This window comes from Dendrobates tinctorius, unplaced genomic scaffold (genome assembly GCF_039654945.1).
Source record: "Dendrobates tinctorius isolate UK_male_01 unplaced genomic scaffold, ASM3965494v1 ptg000258l, whole genome shotgun sequence".
In the NCBI taxonomy this organism is placed as follows: Eukaryota; Metazoa; Chordata; class Amphibia; order Anura; family Dendrobatidae; genus Dendrobates; species Dendrobates tinctorius.
Window position 1 is genome coordinate 3367376 of NW_027361925.1, and position 18481 is coordinate 3385856.

Consider the following 18481-nt stretch of genomic DNA (forward strand, 5'->3'; position numbering starts at 1 on the left):
GAAGGGAAAAATCCCTGGCTATACCATCAGAAGTGGAAACACTGCCTAGACATAAGTGGTAGAATCACATACCTAATGAGGAATGCAGCACAGTATACACAGCCGTGCCCCAACACGCGTTTCGGAGAAATTCCTTCCTCAGGGGGCGTGTGTAAAGGCCGTTTTTAGTTCAATTTATAGGGTATTCACAGGGACCATTAATTATGCCCGGTGTGTATAAGACCATCCCCCCCATCCCAACATGGCAACCGCTGCTGGCGCTGACACACAACGGGGCCCCAGACAGTGGGCGGAAGGGAGGAGGAGACCGGTGACAACATCCGGCGTTTCAACCCGCGCATGCGCAGACTGCACTAATGCAGCCGCGGCCATCTTGGAAAGGGGCATATCAATACAGAAACCAACGATGTATAGGAACCATATATCGCCGTGGAAAATAGTGTGATCAAAAAGCGGATATCTTCTCCTCCCTTCCGCCCACTGTCTGGCGTCTGACACCACGGGGCCCCGTGGTGTGTCAGCGCCAGCGGCGGTTGCCATGTTGGGATGGGGGGGATGGTCTTATACACACCGGGCATAATTAATGGTCCCTGTGAATACCCTATAAATTGAACTAAAAACAGCCTTTACACACGCCCCCTGAGGAAAGAACTTCTCCGAAACGCGCGTTGGGGCACGGCTGTGTATACTGTGCTGCATTCCTCATTAGGTATGTGATTCTACCACTTATGTCTAGGCAGTATTTCCACTTCTGATGGTATAGCCAGGGATTTTTCCCTTCATTCTGATGGCACTTTCATGTATTATCTTTGCCTATGCAACACTGGTGTTCACATTACCAATGTGTTACTTTATCCATATATACAGTATTGATGTATTTGTGGCCCACTATACACTGCCATTTTTGTAGTGTCACTTTTTAGCTTTATTGTGCCTCATCTGTTTATAATAAAGATTGTGATTTTATTTCTACATTGGACTTGTTACACTGGTTCTCATTGGTGTTGGTATATATATATACATACAGTGTGTCCTGCACTGTCTCATGATGTGCTGGAATCTTGATGGTGGTCACCAGTACATTCATTATGAACATGTGGTTGACTAAGTTTTCCAGCTCATCTTGCTACCAATTGTTCTTATTATTCCATTTTACTGTGTTATGCACAGGTACCTTGGTTTGCAACATGGACTTTCGTGCCAGAGAAAAAACCTGGCTCTCTCAAATGGATCAGGTGTATGGCACCAATACAGCTGATACATCACAGCCTTTGGACATAGGACTGGAAGATAAATTTTCTACGATCAAAAGTATGCTTAATAAAAGGTCAAAATTATGGTGGAATAGGTCCTTTCTGGATAAATATATGAAAAGTAACATGATACCAAGGGGTCTCAGGGTTAGGGTAATCCCTTCATTTCCTATTGATGATGATAATTTTATCACCAAATGGGAGGAAGTATGCAACACTTGTTCTGCATCTTTTCTTCAGCTACTGATTGAACACAATACCTCAGTCATCAGTAACCTGGACAATTTGATTGACACAGCGCTTAATGACTTCCGTGCTATATGTCCGGCGGAAAGGATGCAGAAATTTGAAATGGATTTTGATAAATCCATGGATGTTATGGTGAAGAAAATCCAGGATGCCCAAATCCTGAAATTTAATCGAGACTCCAAAGATTATCAATCAAAGAAAGTATATATGTGGAAACATAATTTCAACAACCATTCCTCCATACGTAAGGCTTCATCTGCCTTATCCATCTCCTCCTTGAGTGGACGTTCTGATCTGTCCTCTGCTTCCACTGCATCCACCACAAATAATGAGGTGGCAAGACTCCGAGACCATACGTTTCATCCCTACAAAAGGAATTTGGGGCCTTCTACATCTAAATATGACAATAAGGTGATTAACCTTAGTGATTTTTGCCTTTCTGATGTTGATCTGCGACTCCTCAGCAGAGGTCTCTCCTTTTCTCCTACTTCTAGATTTGACTTATTTGATACCGTTAAGGATCTCCACCTTTTCGCGCGGTCATTGTTGTTCAGGCGTTATTTTCACTCTAATGACACTCGATCCTTATTTCCCACAGAAGAGGAGCAAGCGGCATTAGACATATTGGAGGAATTGGCGTCTGGAAACGAGAATGATGGAGGTAAGATTCCTCCCTCTATCCGTCCGAGATCCAAGAAATTTCCCCCGTTGACTTCTTGTGCAAACATTGACATGTTTGTACGACTAGTTACGGATGAATTATATAAGATTCCTAGATTTATAGTGAATGACAATTTGACCAATGAAGAGAGGTGCAGGCTGAGATCACTCCAGGAATTACCGGGGATCCTCATTAAACCAGCAGATAAAGGTGGTAATGTCGTCCTGTGGCCTGTGGAGATGTATGAGAGAGAGGCTTTTCGACAACTCAACAATAATATTTGTTATAAAAAACTCACATATAACCCTCTCTCTGCATATTCCACCCATTTGGAAACCATTTTGAAAAGATCGGTACAGGACGGCATTATCACCAAGGATCTTTCTAGTGCATTGCTAGTACCCGAGCCTCGGATTTCTACCCTGTACCTCCTTCCAAAAATTCATAAGGATTCCTCTATGCCGCCTGGGAGAGCCATTGTCTCAGGACGGGGGAATTTTCTCGAGAACGCCAATAGATGGATCGATTTCCATCTCCAACCTCTAGTAATGAATCTCCCCTCGTTCCTCCGGGACACTGGTGATCTGCTGCGCAAGGTCGACGGGCTTTGCCTTGAGGGTGAATCTCTTTTAGTTTCAGCAGATGTAGAGTCCCTCTACACTAATATCAAACATACAGATGGCCTTAAGGCTGTCAAATTCTTTCTTGGTACATCTAACCTCACATTGGGGTTGAGGGACCTCCTGCTGGAACTACTTGAATTCACCCTCACATACAATTTCTTTGTGTTCAAGGGGTCCTTCTACCTGCAGCTCCAGGGGACCGTGATGGGAGCGGCCTATGTGCCCTCCTATGCTGGTCTTTTCCTGGGGCTGTGGGAGAGGGATCTCTTTATGTCAGACGAGGGTATCTCAATGTGCCGTGTCCCCTTTTGGACACGGTACATTGATTATATATTTTTCGTCTGGCGGGGCACGCCCGTCGACCTTGATCAGCTAATGATCTTCCTGAACACCAATGACCGCAATATTCACCTTACTTTTACACATAACACTAAATCTTTGGATTTCCTTGACGTTACCATTAGGAGGGATCATGCTGGGGTGTTGCAGACCGACATCTACAGGAAGACAACTTCCACCAATTTAGTTCTACATGCATCTTCTAGCCACCCTAAACATATTATTCGAGCTGTCCCAGTGGGTCAATTTTTAAGGCTCCGTAGGATCTGCTCCACAGATATTGATTTTTCTCGGCAAGCAGAAATCCTACGTCAACGCTTTCTAGAACGTGGCTACAGCCGCAGGTCTATCAAGAAGGCCTATAATAGGGCGAAATATACCTCCCGTCAGGAATTATTATATCGCTCTCACTTAACTAGACCTGTGAATACAAGTCAGACTGTCAGATTTGTGACAACATTCAGTTCCAGATCTGATGCTGTACGTCAGGCACTAAAGAAAGCGTGGCCTATTCTACTGATAGATCCTATTATGAAGAATTTTTTGACAGACAAACCATCTATGTCGTTTCGATGTGCCAAAAATCTTAGAGATCATCTGGTTAACAGCCATTATTCTGCAGAAAAGCCGACGACATTTTTGAACGCCTTTACCCCTAGGGTTTGTTGTGTCCCATGTGGTGGCTGCGTGGCATGCCCCAACATACTACGTAGCAGTTCTTTTTCTGATTCCAGTGGTTCTAAGACTTATTCCATTCGCCAACGCATTACTTGTACCACAAGGTATGTCATCTATTATGCTACTTGCCCCTGTGATTTGATTTACGTTGGTCTCACTACGCGTCAGTTCAAAGTGAGGGTTAGGGAGCATGTGCTGGGGATTCTGGCAGCACGCACACATGAGGACTCCACCACCTTAAAGACCATTCCACGCCACTTCAAGGACCATCACGCCTGTGATGCTACCCAGTTGAAAGTTAGGGGCATTGATGCCCTAAGAATTGATATCAGGGGTGGTAGTTTATCCAAGCGACTTGGTCAGCTTGAATCAAAATGGATATGGCAGCTTAAGACAGTCCATCCACATAGGCTTAATGAATGCCTTTCCTTTGCTCCTTTTCTATAATCCTATGTCCGCCTATGTGACACTTTTTAGTGTGTGTTTTAATCATTTTCTGTTTTTAATTCTAGTGACCGTTGTTTCCATTCTGGCCGGCGTCTGTTCAATTTTGGGATGGATCTGATATATACCAGCCCTCGGTTGTTCCCCAAGTCCACCCACCAACCTTTGAAGCCCTGATCCGTGGTTCTTTGTTCTGCAGTGAATTCAAACATGTCTATGGATGTAATTCCTAAGATTTTTTCATTATCTATAACCAATAAACATAATTAGATATTGATGATATGTATATTTTGTTCTCTATATATGCCACACAATACCCTGTTGTCTTTGACAATTCTAGTGGATATAATGTGCTTTTATTGCTATTGCTACTCGTATACTTATATAATATCCATTGGTCTTAAAGGGTTATCAACCAAATATGCCCTTATTCTTGTTCCACTAATGTGATTCTATATGATATCTGTCATTTTTCACTATCATTTATATATTTTTCAGGGCTTTAATATCTGTTTGTGACGTTTTATGTAGTATGGCGATATATGCCTGTTATCTATTATGCTGTTTTGTTTTCCTGGTTTGCCCCTTGTTAAGATGGCTGCGGCTGTAATATTGCGGTCTGCGCATGCGCGGTTTGACGTGTAGGATGAGGTCATATTTTCATTACCTTTCATGTCACCACTATATATGTAATCTCATTTGCGTCCCAGATATCCACTTTTTGATCACACTATTTTCCACAGCGATATATGGTTCCTATATATCGTTGGTTTCTGTATTGATATGCCCCTTTCCAAGATGGCCGCGGCTGCATTAGTGCAGTCTGCGCATGCGCGAGTTGAAACGCCGTTTGTTGTCACCGGTCTCCTCCTCCCTTCCGCCCACTGTCTGGCGTCTGACACCACGGGGCCCCGTTGTGTGTCAGCGCCAGCGGCGGTTGCCATGTTGGGATGGGGGGGATGGTCTTATACACACCGGACATAATTATTGGTCCCTGTGAATACCCTATAAATTGAACTAAAAACGGCCTTTACACACGCCCCCTGAGGAAGGAACTTCTCCGAAACGCGCGTTGGGGCACAGCTGTGTATACTGTGCTGCATTCCTCATTAGGTATGTGATTCTACCACTTATGTCTAGGCAGTATTTCCACTTCTGATGGTATAGCCAGGGATTTTTCCCTTCATTCTGATGGCACTTTCATGTATTATCTTTGCCTGTGCAACACTGGTGTTCACATTACCAATGTGTTACTTTATCCATATATACAGTATTGATGTATTTGTGGCCCACTATACACTGCCATTTTTGTAGTGTCAATTTTTAGCTTTATTGTGCCTCATCTGTTTATAATAAAGATTGTGATTTTATTTCTACATTGGACTTGTTACACTGGTTCTCATTGGTGTTGGTGTATATATATATACATACAGTGTGTCCTGCACTGTCTCATGATGTGCTGGAATCTTGATGGTGGTCACCCGTACATTCATTGTGAACATGTAGTTCACTAAGTTTTCCAGCTCATCTTGCTACCAATTGTTCCTATAAGGCAACAAGTAGGGGGACATTTACCGTATTTCTGGCATTGCTGCTGGGCAGAGACCCTACTTAAAGATAGCGAGATGTCTCTGACTGCTGAAGACGAAAGGGTTGAGCAGGCATACATTGCTAATCCCCAGCAATGGGCCCAGGCACAGAGGGAATTATTCTGATCAAGGCGCAAACGCAAAGGAAAATGCAGGTGAAGGAAGCTGCCATTTTTGAGGTAGAGGATAATTATTGGCTTACTTGGCTCATGCTGAGTGGCCTCCTGTATCCATTCCGTGTATCAGGAATCCAAAGTGGGAATGGCATACCGATCCCCATGTAATTAATGAGATTTTGGGGGATTTTTTTTATTTATCAAGATTTGTACTCTGGTCTCCCAGGTTGTAAACTCCTGTATATCCGGTCTCCCTTTGATGCTTGTCCCATAAGCTATTAGAGGCACTAGTTGCCCCAATAAGTGAAGAGGAGATAGAAGATGCTATTAAAGGTAAACTAGAACCGATGGTTTGGTAGGGGATTGGTACAAGACTCATTGTGATTTGGTTAAACATCGTTTGTTTGAGCTTTGAGACCATTCCTGACTCTTATCACACTGTTTCGTTACTTACGGTATTATATTAAAGCTCTAGCTAAAATTCTTGCTTTTAGATTGAGTCTGGTTCTGTCATCATTAATACATCCTGACCAATCTGGATTCATTCCAAGCCATTAATAGCAGCTGGCCGTGATGATCCCTCTCCTGGTTTTATGTCATGTCCCTGAATGGACTGTATATAAAACCTTTGACTCTGGCAAATGGCAGTATTTGGCATTCACTACTATCGCACTTCAAGTTTGGTCTGTTTGATCCAGACAAAATTTTGAAACGTAGTTTACTACGTTCTGGAAAGGATACAGAGGTTTGGGGTGGCTCTGGATGATTTGTGTTTTCATGGTCAAGCGATTGTGGATCCTTTCAGCACTCAGTTTGGTCCTGTCTGAAAATTCTGCCATTCTGGTCTGGACTACTTCAGTTTCTTCATGAACACTTTGAATTCCCTAGGCTGTTGTCCCTTACAGTGTGCCTGCTGGGTATTCTAGAGGAGCTTATTTATGGATCCTACCATAGACTATTTTTTATATTTCTGTGCTAGAAAAATAATTATAATGGCATGGAAATCCACAGACGTCCCTTGTATGCTCCAATAAATGTATAGTTAGGTCCATATATATTTGGACAGAGACAACATTTTTCTAATTTTGGTTCTAGACATTACCACAATGAATTTTAAACAAAACAATTCAGATACAGCTGAAGTTCAGACTTTCAGCTTTCATTTGAGGGTATCCACATTAAAATTGGATGAAGGGTTTAGGAGTTTCCGCTCCTTAACATGTACCACCCTGTTTTTAAAGGGACCAAAAGTAATTGGACAGTTGACTCCAAGACTATTTCATGGACAGGTATGGGCAATCCCATTCATTATGTCTTTCTCAATTTAGCAGATAAGAGGCCTGGAGTTGATTTGAGGTGTGGTACTTGCATTTGGAAGGTATTGCTGTGAAGGAAACTCGCGGTCAATGGAGCTCTCCATGCAGGTGAAACAAGCTATCCTTAAGCTGCAAAAACAGAAAAAAGCCATCCGAGAAACTGCTACAACATTAGGAGTGGTAAAATCTACAGTTTGGTACATCCTGAGAAAGAAAGAAAGCACTGGTGAATTCATCAATGCAAAAAGACCTGGGTGCCCACGGAAGACAACAGTGGTGGATGATGGCAGAATAATCTCCATGGTGAAGAAAAACCCCTTCACAACAGCCAACCAAGTGAACAACACTCTCCAGGAGGTAGGCGTATCAATATCCATATCTATAATAATAAATGCCCTAAGCAACTTCCGGTTGTAACAACTTCCGTCCAGTTGTAACCGGTGACGTCACCGCACACCTCTTTCCATGTTAACCCTCAACACACACACTCCACTCACCTTTCACCATCTCCACTCACGTCCACTCTTTCACTCCACATACGACCCTTTCTCTCACTCCGTCTCTCATACTCACGCAGTCATCGCCGCTGATCCACGATCCCCGACATCTTCCGCCGGCGCCATCCTGGATCCAGACGTCCTCCACGCCGGCGACATGTTCTTGCGGTGACGCCATTTTGGATCGGCGAAATCCTGCGATAGTCAAGATGGCGTCACCGCAAGAACATGTCGCCGGCGAGGACGACGTCGGGATCCAAAATGGCGTCGGCGAAATCTTGCGAGTTTTCGCCGACGCCATTTTGGATCCCGACGTCGTCCACGCCGGCGACATGTTCTTCCGGCGACGCCATCTTGACTATCGCGGGATTTCACGATACTCAAGATGGCGTCGCCGCAAGAACATGTCGCCGGCGTGGACAACGTCTGGATCCAGGATGGCGCCGGCGGAAGAAGATGTCGGGGATCGTGGAGCAGCGGCGATGACGGCGTGAGTATGAGAGATGGAGTGAGAGAAGGGGTCGTATGTGGAGTGAAAGAGTGAGTGGAGATGGTGAAAGGTGAGAGGAGTCTGTGTGTTGAGGGTTAACATGGCAAGAGGTGTGATGCTATCGCATCCTCCCGAAGCGATAGAATCGGGCCATAATCTAGTCTACCATAAAGAGAAGACTGCATGAAAGTAAATACAGAGGGTTCACTGCACGGTGCAAGCCACTCATAAGCATCAAGAATAAAAAGGCTAGACTGGACTTTGCTAAAAAACATCTAAAAAAGCCAGCACAGTTCTGGAAGAACATTCTTTGGACAGATGAAACCAAGATCAACCTCTACCAGAATGATGGAAAGAGAAAAGTATGGCGAAGGCGTGGTACAGCTCATGATCCAAAGCATACCACATCATCTGCAAAACACGGCGGAGGCAGTGTGATGGCTTGGGCATGCCTGGCTGCCAGTGGCACTGGGTCACTAGTGTTTATTGATGATGTGACACAGGACAGAAGCAGCCAAATGAATTCTGAGGTATTCAGAGCCATACTGTGTGCTCAGAGCCAGCCAAATGCAGCCAAACTGATTGGTCGTCGTTTCATACTACAGATGAACCAAAACATAAAGCCAAAGCAACCCAGGAGTTTATGAAAGCAAAGAAGTGTAATATTCTTGAATGGCCAACTCAGTCACCTGATCTCAACCCAACTAAGCATGCATTTCACTTGTTAAAGACTAACCTTCAGAGAGAAAGGCCCACAAACAAACAGCAACTGAAAACCACCGCAGTGAAGGCCTGGCAGAGCATCAAAAAGGAGGAAACACAGCGTCTGGTGATGCCCATGAGTTCAAGACTTGAGGCAGTCATTGCCAACAAAGGGTTTTCAACCAAGTACTAGAAATGAACATTTTATTTACAATTATTTAATCTGTCCAATTACTTTTGGTCCCTTTAAAAACAGGGTGGCACATGTTAAGGAGCTGAAACTCCTAAAATATTTAATTTTAATGTGGATACCCTCAAATGAAAGCTGAGAGTCTGAACTTTAACTGCATCTGAATTGTTTTGCTTAAAATTCATTGTGGTAATGTCTAGAACCAAAATTAGAAAAATGTTGTCTCTGTCCAAATATATATGGACCTAACTGTATTCCATTATATAAAGTCCTCTATACAAATAGGCGATGTGCTTATAAGTTTGGTAAGGTATAGGGTCAGTGGTCAGCAATAGCAGACACTGCCCAGTAGGATTGCCAGCAGAGCTTTCTGTATGTTCAGTGCTCTGAATATGTCTGCATAAGGTGATAGTGAATGACATTTCGGAGGAGGAGGCATGGAAATCGAGACCGGCGTGATTGTATGTTGTGTATGAGGATGTATGTACCAAGTGTATGTATAGGATTTTTTAGTTCTTAATCTCTATATATAAAAATCAATGTGTGTGTGTGTGTATCACCAACCAATCATGAAGCATCTTTCATTTCACCAGAGCTGTTCAAAAGAAGCTAAGCTGTGATTGGTGGCTATGACCAACAGTTTTCCTTGCAACCAATCACTAAGCATCTCTCATTTCACCAGAGCTGGTTAAAACTAGCTGAGCTGTGATTGGTTGCTATGCGCAAGTTTTCCCACATGACAACACCTCAGCAGACACTGACATGGTAGGAGAAATATAGCATCCCCGGCAACATAAGCTCCATCCATCGTCTGTCTCCCAGAAAGGAGCAAAGAGCACATGACAGAAATGAATCCCCCCCTCCCGTGTGGTATCATTAAGTGACACATGAATGTAGGAAAGTGCACATATTAAATGTCATGTGGATTTAATATTTTCTCACAGACACTTTTTTGCGTTATTGATTTGTCACTGTGCTCTGATGCTGTGAGTTTTTTTAAAGTGCTATTTGCCCCATAATTCACCTGAATATACCCATATAGCACGTAATGCATTTCCCATAACAACCCATTAAATATGATACTATACTGCATACAGATGCTGTACATCCATGAGCAACTCAGCTGGACAAATTACAAGTTGACGGTGCATGAAAATGTGTGTGAAGGTTTCTCTACTGTACTAATGTATAAGGTTTGTGTCTGTCCATTGCTGAAAAGCATGCCTGTGATATTTATTGTGGCAGATAAGTGAGAATATCAGCCTGATCAGTAGAAAACCTGGGATCGTAGTGAACCATGTTTCTGTGCAATTTCACTATTCTACTTTCACTGGCTCTGATGGGATGATGTGGGATATTAGGGGTAGTAGTCCGGTGGCTCTGGCTGACGGGATGATGCGGGATATTAGGGTAGTAGTCCGGTAGCTCTGGCTGACGGGATGATGTGGGGTATTAGGGGTAGTAGTCCGGTGGCTCTGGCTGACGGGATGATGTGGGATATTAGGGGTAGTAGTCCGGTGGCTCTGGCTGACGGGATGATGCGGGATATTAGGGTAGTAGTCCGGTGGCTCTGGCTGACGGGATGATGCGGGATATTAGGGTAGTAGTCCGGTAGCTCTGGCTGACGGGATGATGTGGGATATTAGGGGTAGTAGTCCGGTGGCTCTGGCTGACGGGATGATGTGGGATATTAGGGGTAGTAGTCCGGTAGCTCTGGCTGACGGGATGATGTGGGATATTAGGGGTAGTAGTCCGGTAGCTCTGGCTGACGGGATGATGTGGGATATTAGGGGTAGTAGTCCGGTGGCTCTGGCTGACGGGATGATGTGGGATATTAGGGGTAGTAGTCCGGTGGCTCTGGCTGACGGGATGATGTGGGATATTAGGGGTAGTAGTCCGGTGGCTCTGGCTGACGGGATGATGTGGGATATTAGGGGTAGTAGTCCGGTGGCTCTGGCTGACGGGATGATGTGGGATATTAGGGGTAGTAGTCCGGTGGCTCTGGCTGACGGGATGATGTGGGATATTAGGAGTAGTAGTCCGGTGGCTCTGGCTGGTGGGATGATGTGGGATATTAGGGATAGTAGTCCGGTAGCTCTGGCTGACGGGATGATGTGGGATATTATAGTGAATGTGGCTATGCGGAGTGGGCGGGGCTATACACTCAGCTTTATATATATATGGTTGCCATGGTGACGCTGATGTCATAATGGGTTGCAAAGGTGACAGTTATGTCATAGTGTGTGTGTGTGTATCAAGCCCCGCCTCATGATGTCATAATTGTTGCCATGGCGACGCTGATGTCATGATGGGTTGCAAAGGTGACAGTTATGTCATAATGGGGTTGCCATGGCGAAGATGTCATAATTGGTATATGGGCACGGAACTATGGGATGGAAGATGTGTGATGGGTAAATGGGCACGGGACTATGGGATGGAGGTTATATATGATGGGTATATGGGCATGGGACTGTGGTAAAGAGAATATGTATGATGAGTATATGGGCACTGAACTATAGGATGACGGATATGTATGACGGGTATATGGGCACTGGACTGTGGAATGGCGGATATGTATGATGGGTATATGGGCACGGGACTATGGGATGAAGGATATGTATGATGGAAATATGGGCAACTGGACTATGGGACGGAGGATAATTATAATTTGTTATAACTAACCACAGTTAGTTACTATGCCCGGGCAACGCCGGGCTCTTCAGCTAATTGTTTGTTAATATTTTCATTGTCTTCAAAAAATGGAAACTGAAGCCTTTCAAAGAAACAAAAGCGCAAATATGCCAATACTGGTTTATATAGGTAAAATAATTATATTGTGTCATCTAGGGCGAACACTTAAAGGAAGTGAAAGACGAACCCGCGACCAATACTGAAGAAGATGCTCGTGTATGGGCTACACTGACATGCAAGAAGGAAGACATCCCCATGAATATAAGTACTGGTAAGGTACAATGGGGTAGCAAGACAGTGGCATTCCGGAATGTTTCTATAGACCGGGCCTACAATTATGGGAGACATTTGGGCTCTGTTCTCCGAAAACGGAACAAGAATACAGAATTCTTTGCAAAATGCACTTGTTTGCTGACTGACATAAATTAAGGCAGGGGACATCCATTGCGGTGGCCATCTATTTTCCATTCCGTGTCAATTTTTACAACAGAAGAAACGACGTGGCATGCCGATTTTTTTTTTTCTCTCATACCATTTTTGGAACAGTCAAGCAGACCTCTCTCATGGACCTGTGAATAGAGTCTTAGCTACTTACCACAGTTTTTTGCTATTTGCATTTTCTTGGAGAAAAAGGATTGAGTTCATCATCATAGTTTCTACAGCAGCATCTTGAGGAACGTGGCTTCCTACTACTTTCCATACAATGTTAGTATCTGTGCTAATATCATCACTGCTGGTTCTCTTAGGATTACACACACTTTATATATTTCTACTCATAATTCCCTCTTAAGGGCTCATACTCACTTGTGAGAGACTTGCATGATTCACGTGCGAGTCTCTCGCATGGAAACCTGGCACTGCCGATGGCACTGGAACCGGAGCATGCGGCTACATGTATTTCTATGCAGCCGCACGCTACGGTCCAAGTGCCGGTGGTAGTACCGGGTTTTCATGCGAGAGACTCGCACGAGAATCGTGTGAGTCTCTCGCAAGTGAGTATGAGCCCTAAAGCTCCAAGAACGACTTGTCCGTCTCAGTGATCACACGGGCTCAGAAGCTGGGATCATACAGTCACCTCGGAAGCACAGCAGTGATTGACAGCCAGGTTCTCAATGTAACTACTGGAATCTGCGTATTTAGCCCTGTACATGCCACCGTCAATAGCAAACCACAACACCTAGTTGGTTAGATGAGGGGAGCTACCTGTCATTGCATCTCTGATGCATTGCTAAACATGGCCTCCATGTGTATAGAGTGGAGCTAATGAATGGCACTACCTTGTGGGACGAATAAATGGAAAACAAATATTGTATTTAAAAGTGTAAATGGAAAACAAATATTGTATTTAAAAGTGTATATGCACACGATGCATATTTCCTGCGGATCCGCAGCGGATTTTTCCGCGCAGAAACGCTGCAGATCCGCAGTGTGATTTACAGTAGCATGTAAATCAATGTAAAAAAAAACGTTGTGCAGACGCTGCGTTTTTTTCTGCGCGGTTTTTGTGCGGTACAAAAAAAGCAGCATGTCACTTTTTTTGTGCGGTTTTCCACCTGCTCCATTCTCCAAATCCGCAGGGGGAAAACCGCAGTGGAAAACTGCAAGAAAACCGCAAAAAAACAGGAAGAAATCCGCAGGAAAAATGCAGGTCATTTGACCTGCGGATTTCTTAAAATCTGCGCGGAAAAATCCGCAGGACAAAAAAGTACGTGTGCACTTAGCCTAAGATAAAAACCTAAATCCACAAAAGGCTCTATTTTACATCAAAATATTCTTTTTTTTAAATTATGATAAATTAAAAATAAATCTAATTGGTATCGTCGCTTCAATAACAACCTGAGGTTTACAGCTCAAGCAATATTTACCTTTCACAGTAAATAGTGTTAAAATAAAATTTTAAAAACTACTAAAATTTCTGTTTTTTTTGCATTCCACCACCCAAAAAAATCTAAATAAAAAAATCATCAAATAAACAAATCATCATACAATCGAGTCAGCAAAGAAATAAAAACATTATGGCGCTCAATATAAAAACAAGTAATTTTTCCTAAAAAAGTGTTTTCAATGTGTAAGGCTACATTCCCACAATGAGATTTTGGTGAGTTTTTGACACTGCAGAATTTCTAAACCTGTTATTTAAATTGGGTTACTTGTGTGTTTTTATTGCATTTTTTATTACACGTGTTGTTAGCTTGTTTTTGACACTGCATCTTTTTTGTTGTGTCATACCTTATCGACTGCCGATACGGCTTTTAATGGCGGCAATTAAGGGTACTTATTCCTCAGTGCCACTTTTTAACGGCGCTGAGAAATAAGGCTATAGCGCCCCCCAGCGTCGGAATATCTCTGGGGTTTCGGCTACTAATTTGGGTCGGTTTTTACCGACCCCAGTATTGCAAACACCATTATTCACGGAATAACCTCGACCGCAAAAAAAAAAAGTCCGGTCTCCTATTTATTTCTCTCTTCTCTGATATGATGTAGCACATCAGAGGAGAGAGAAATGGGGTACCTTGAGCCGAATCCCCCCTCCCCCCGGTACCTGTGATGTCCCCTGTTCCCTCTGGCTGTGTCCCTCGGCTTTCAGTGTCTTCCGGGAAAAAAATGACGGGCACATGCGCAGTGCAAAGGAAAAACAGATGGGCGCTCGGCAACAATACAAGATTTTTCCTATTGGTTCATTTTGATCATTGTGATAGGGTCTATCACAGTGATCAAAATAAAAAAAAGCTGTACAGTTGTGGCCAAAAGTATTGACACCCCTGCAATTTTGTCAGATAATAGTTTCTTCCTGAAAATGATTGCAATCACAAATTCTTTGGTATTATTATCTTCATTTAATTTGTCTTAAATGAAAAAACACAAAAGAGAATGAAGCAAAAAGCAAAACATTGATCATTTCACACAAAACTCCAAAAATGGGTCAGACACCCTCAGCCTAATAACTTGGTTGCACAACCTTTAGCCAAAATAACTGCTAACAACTGCTTCCAGTAACCATCAATGAGTTTCTTGCAATGCTCTGCTGGAATTTTAGACCATTCTTCTTTGGCAAACTGCTCCAGGTCCCTGATATTAGAAGGGTGCCTTCTCCAAACTGCCAATTTTAGATCTCTCCACAGGTGTTCTATGGGATTCAGGTCTGGACTCATTGCTGGCAATCTTAGAAGTCTCCAGTGCTTTCTCTCAAACCATTTTCTAGTGCTTTTTGAAGTGTGTTTGGGTCATTGTCCTGCTGGAAGACCCATGACCTCTGAGGGAGACCCAGCTTTCTCACACTGGGCCCTATATTATGCTTCAAAATATGTTGGTAGCCTTCAGACTTCATAATGCCATGCACACGGTCAAGCAGTCCAGTGCCAGAGGCAGCAAAGCAACCCCAAAACATCAGGGAACCTCCGCCATGTTTGACTGTAGGGACCGTGTTTTTGTCTTCGAATGCCTCTTTTTGTACTCCTGTAAACTCTATGTTGATGCCTTGCCCAAAAAGCTCTACTTTTGTCTCATCTGACCAGAGAACATTCTTCCAAAATGTTTTAGGCTTTTTCAAGTAAGTTTTGGCAAACTCCAGCCTGGCTTTTTTATGTCTCGAGGTAAGAAGTAGGGTCTTCCTGGGTCTCCTACCATACAGTCCCTTTTCATTCAGACGCCGACGGATAGTAAGGGTTGACACTGTTGTACCCTCGGACTGCAGGGCAGCTTGAACTTGTTTGGATGTTAGTCGAGGTTCTTTATCCAACATCCGCACAATCTTGCATTGAAATCTCTTGTCAATTTTTCTTTTACGGCCACATCTAGGGAGGTTAGCCACAGTGCCATGGGCTTTAAACTTCTTGATGACACTGCGCACGGTAGACACAGGAACATTCAGGTCTTTGGAGATGGACTTGTAGCCTTGAGATTGCTCATGCTTCCTCACAATTTGGTTTCTCAAGTCCTCAGACAGTTCTTTGGTGTTCTTTCTTTTCTCCATGCTCAATGTGGTACACACAAGGACACAGGACAGAGGTTGAGTCAACTTTAATCCATGTCAACTGGCTGCAAGTGTGATTTAGTTATTGCCAACACCTGTTAGGTGCCACAGGTAAGTTTTGTACAAATTAGAGAAGCATCACATGATTTTTCGAACAGTGCCAATACTTTTGTCCACCCTCTTTTTTATGTTTGGTGTGGAATTATATCCAATTTGGCTTTAGGACAATTCTTTTTGTGTTTTTTCATTTAAGACAAATTAAATGAAGATAATAATAACAAAGAATTTGTGTTTGCAATCATTTTCAGGAAGAAACTGAGTATTATCTGACAAAATTGCAGGGGTGTCAATACTTTTGGCCACAACTGTAAATCAAACCCCCCTTTATCACCCCCTTAGTTACATAAAAAATAATAAAATAAAAAATGTATTTTTTCCTTTAGGGTTATGGTTGGGGTTATAGTTGGGGTTATAGCTAGGGTTAGGGTTGGGACTAGGGTTAGAGCTAAGGTTAGGGTTGGGATGGGTTTGGGCTAGGGTTAGGGTTGGGGTTAGAGTTGTGGTGTTGGGGTTAAGGTTGTGTTGTGTTTAAAGTTGTGGTTAGGGTTATGGTTAGGGATTAGGGTTAGGGGTGTGTTGGGGTTAGGATTGGGGGGTTTCCACTGTTTAGGAACATGATTCCAGCCAATTTTGCCTTCGAAAAGTCAAACGATGCTTCCTCCCTTCTGAGTCCTGCCATGGGGCTAAACAGTGGCTTTCCCCCACATACGGGGTATCAGCGTACTCAGGAGTAATTGCCGCAACAAATTTTGTGGTCCATTTTCTCCTGAAACCCTTGTGAAAATAAAAAAGTTTGGTTCCAAAATAATTTTTTTGTGAAAAAAGTGAAATGTTCATTTTTTCCTTCCACATTGCTTTATTTCTCGTGAAACAGCTGAAGGGTTAATAAACTTCTAAAATGTGGTTTTGCGCACCTTGAGGGGTGCAGTTTTTAGAATGATGTCACTTCAAATGTGAGGTGGTCCCTAAAAAATATGATTTTTTAAATTTTGTTGGAAAAATGAGAACTCACTGGTCAAATTTAACCCTTATAACATCCTAAAAAAATTATGTTTCCAGAATTGTGCTGATGTAAAATAGACATGTGGGAAATATTATTTATTAACTACTAGCTGAAGAGCCCGGCGCTGCCCGGGCATAGTAACTAACTACTGTTAGTTATAACAAATTATAATGATTATATATATATATATATATATATATATATATATATATATACTAGCTGAAGAGCCCGGCGCTGCCCGGGCATAGTAACTAACAGTGGTTAGTTATAACAAATTATAATTATCCTCCATCCCATAGTCCCGTGCCCATATACCCATCATACATATCCACCATCCCATAGGCCCGTGCCCATATACCCATCACACATCCTCCATCCCATAGTCCCATGCCCATATATCCATCACACATCCTCCATCCCATAGTCCCATGCCCATATACCCATCATACATATTCTCCATCCCATAGTCCCATGCCCATATACCCATCATACATATTCGCGATCCCATAGTTGAGTGCCCATATACCCATCATACATCCTTCATCTCATAGTCCCATGCCCATATACCCATCATACATATCCTCCATCCCATAGTCCCGTGCCCATATACCCATCATACATATCCGCCATCTCATAGTCCCGTGCCCATATACCAGTCATACATATCCTCCATCCCATAGTCCAATGCCCTTATACCCATCACACATCCTCCATCCCATAGTCCCGTGCCCATATACATATCCGCCATCCCATAGTCCGGTGCCCATATACCCGTCATACATATCCTCCATTCCATAGTCCAGTGCCCATATACCCATCACACATCCTCCATCCCATAGTCAACCATTATGACATCATAATGAGCGGTGGCAGGGCTTGTAACCTATGATGACATCAGCGTCGCCATGGCAACCATTATGACATCATAATGAGGGGCGGGGCTTGATACGCGCACACTGCTTCCCCAGTATGCAAATAGGGGCATTATTACATAATGAGGGGCGGGGCTTGACGTGCACACACTTTTTCCCCAGTATGTAGATAGGGGAAAAATTGTTTGGTGAATTGGAACGCGCAGGGTTTAAATTTTGCCTCACAACATAGCCTAGGACGCTCTCGGTGTCCAGACGTGTGACTGTGCCAAATTTTGTGGCTGTAGCTGCGACGGTGCGGATGCCAATCCCGGACATACACATATACACACACACATACATACACACATACATACACACTTTGAGCTTTATATATTAGATATATATATTTATATATATAAAGCTGAGTGTATAGCCCCGCCCACTCTGCATAGCCACATTTACTATAATATCCCACATCATCCCGTCAGCCAGAGCCACTGGACTACTACCCCTAATATCCCACATCATCCCGTCAGCCAGAGCCATCGGACTACTACTATTGCTCATAGCAACCAATCACAGCTCAGCTTCTTTTAAACAGCTCTGGTGAAATGAAAGATGCTTCGTGATTGGTTGGTGATACACACACACATACATACATTCACACACATATAGATTTTGTGCGATATGACTCTGATTAAGGGTACAAAAATTAAACGTTTGAAAATTGCAACATTTTCAAAATTGTTGCTA

The 18481-nt window shown here is 43.3% G+C and overlaps 1 protein-coding gene across 3 annotated transcripts in view; it reads left to right on the plus strand.

The window, feature by feature from the left end:
• Positions 1–18481, plus strand: part of LOC141069323 (uncharacterized) — a 135702-nt gene that overhangs the window by 58737 nt on the left and 58484 nt on the right. For all 3 annotated transcript variants that reach the window (XM_073558784.1, XM_073558783.1, XM_073558785.1), the window contains exon 4: positions 11995–12109. In XM_073558784.1, the coding sequence (XP_073414885.1) occupies positions 11995–12109 (115 nt within the window). The remainder of the gene's footprint in view (positions 1–11994; positions 12110–18481) is intronic.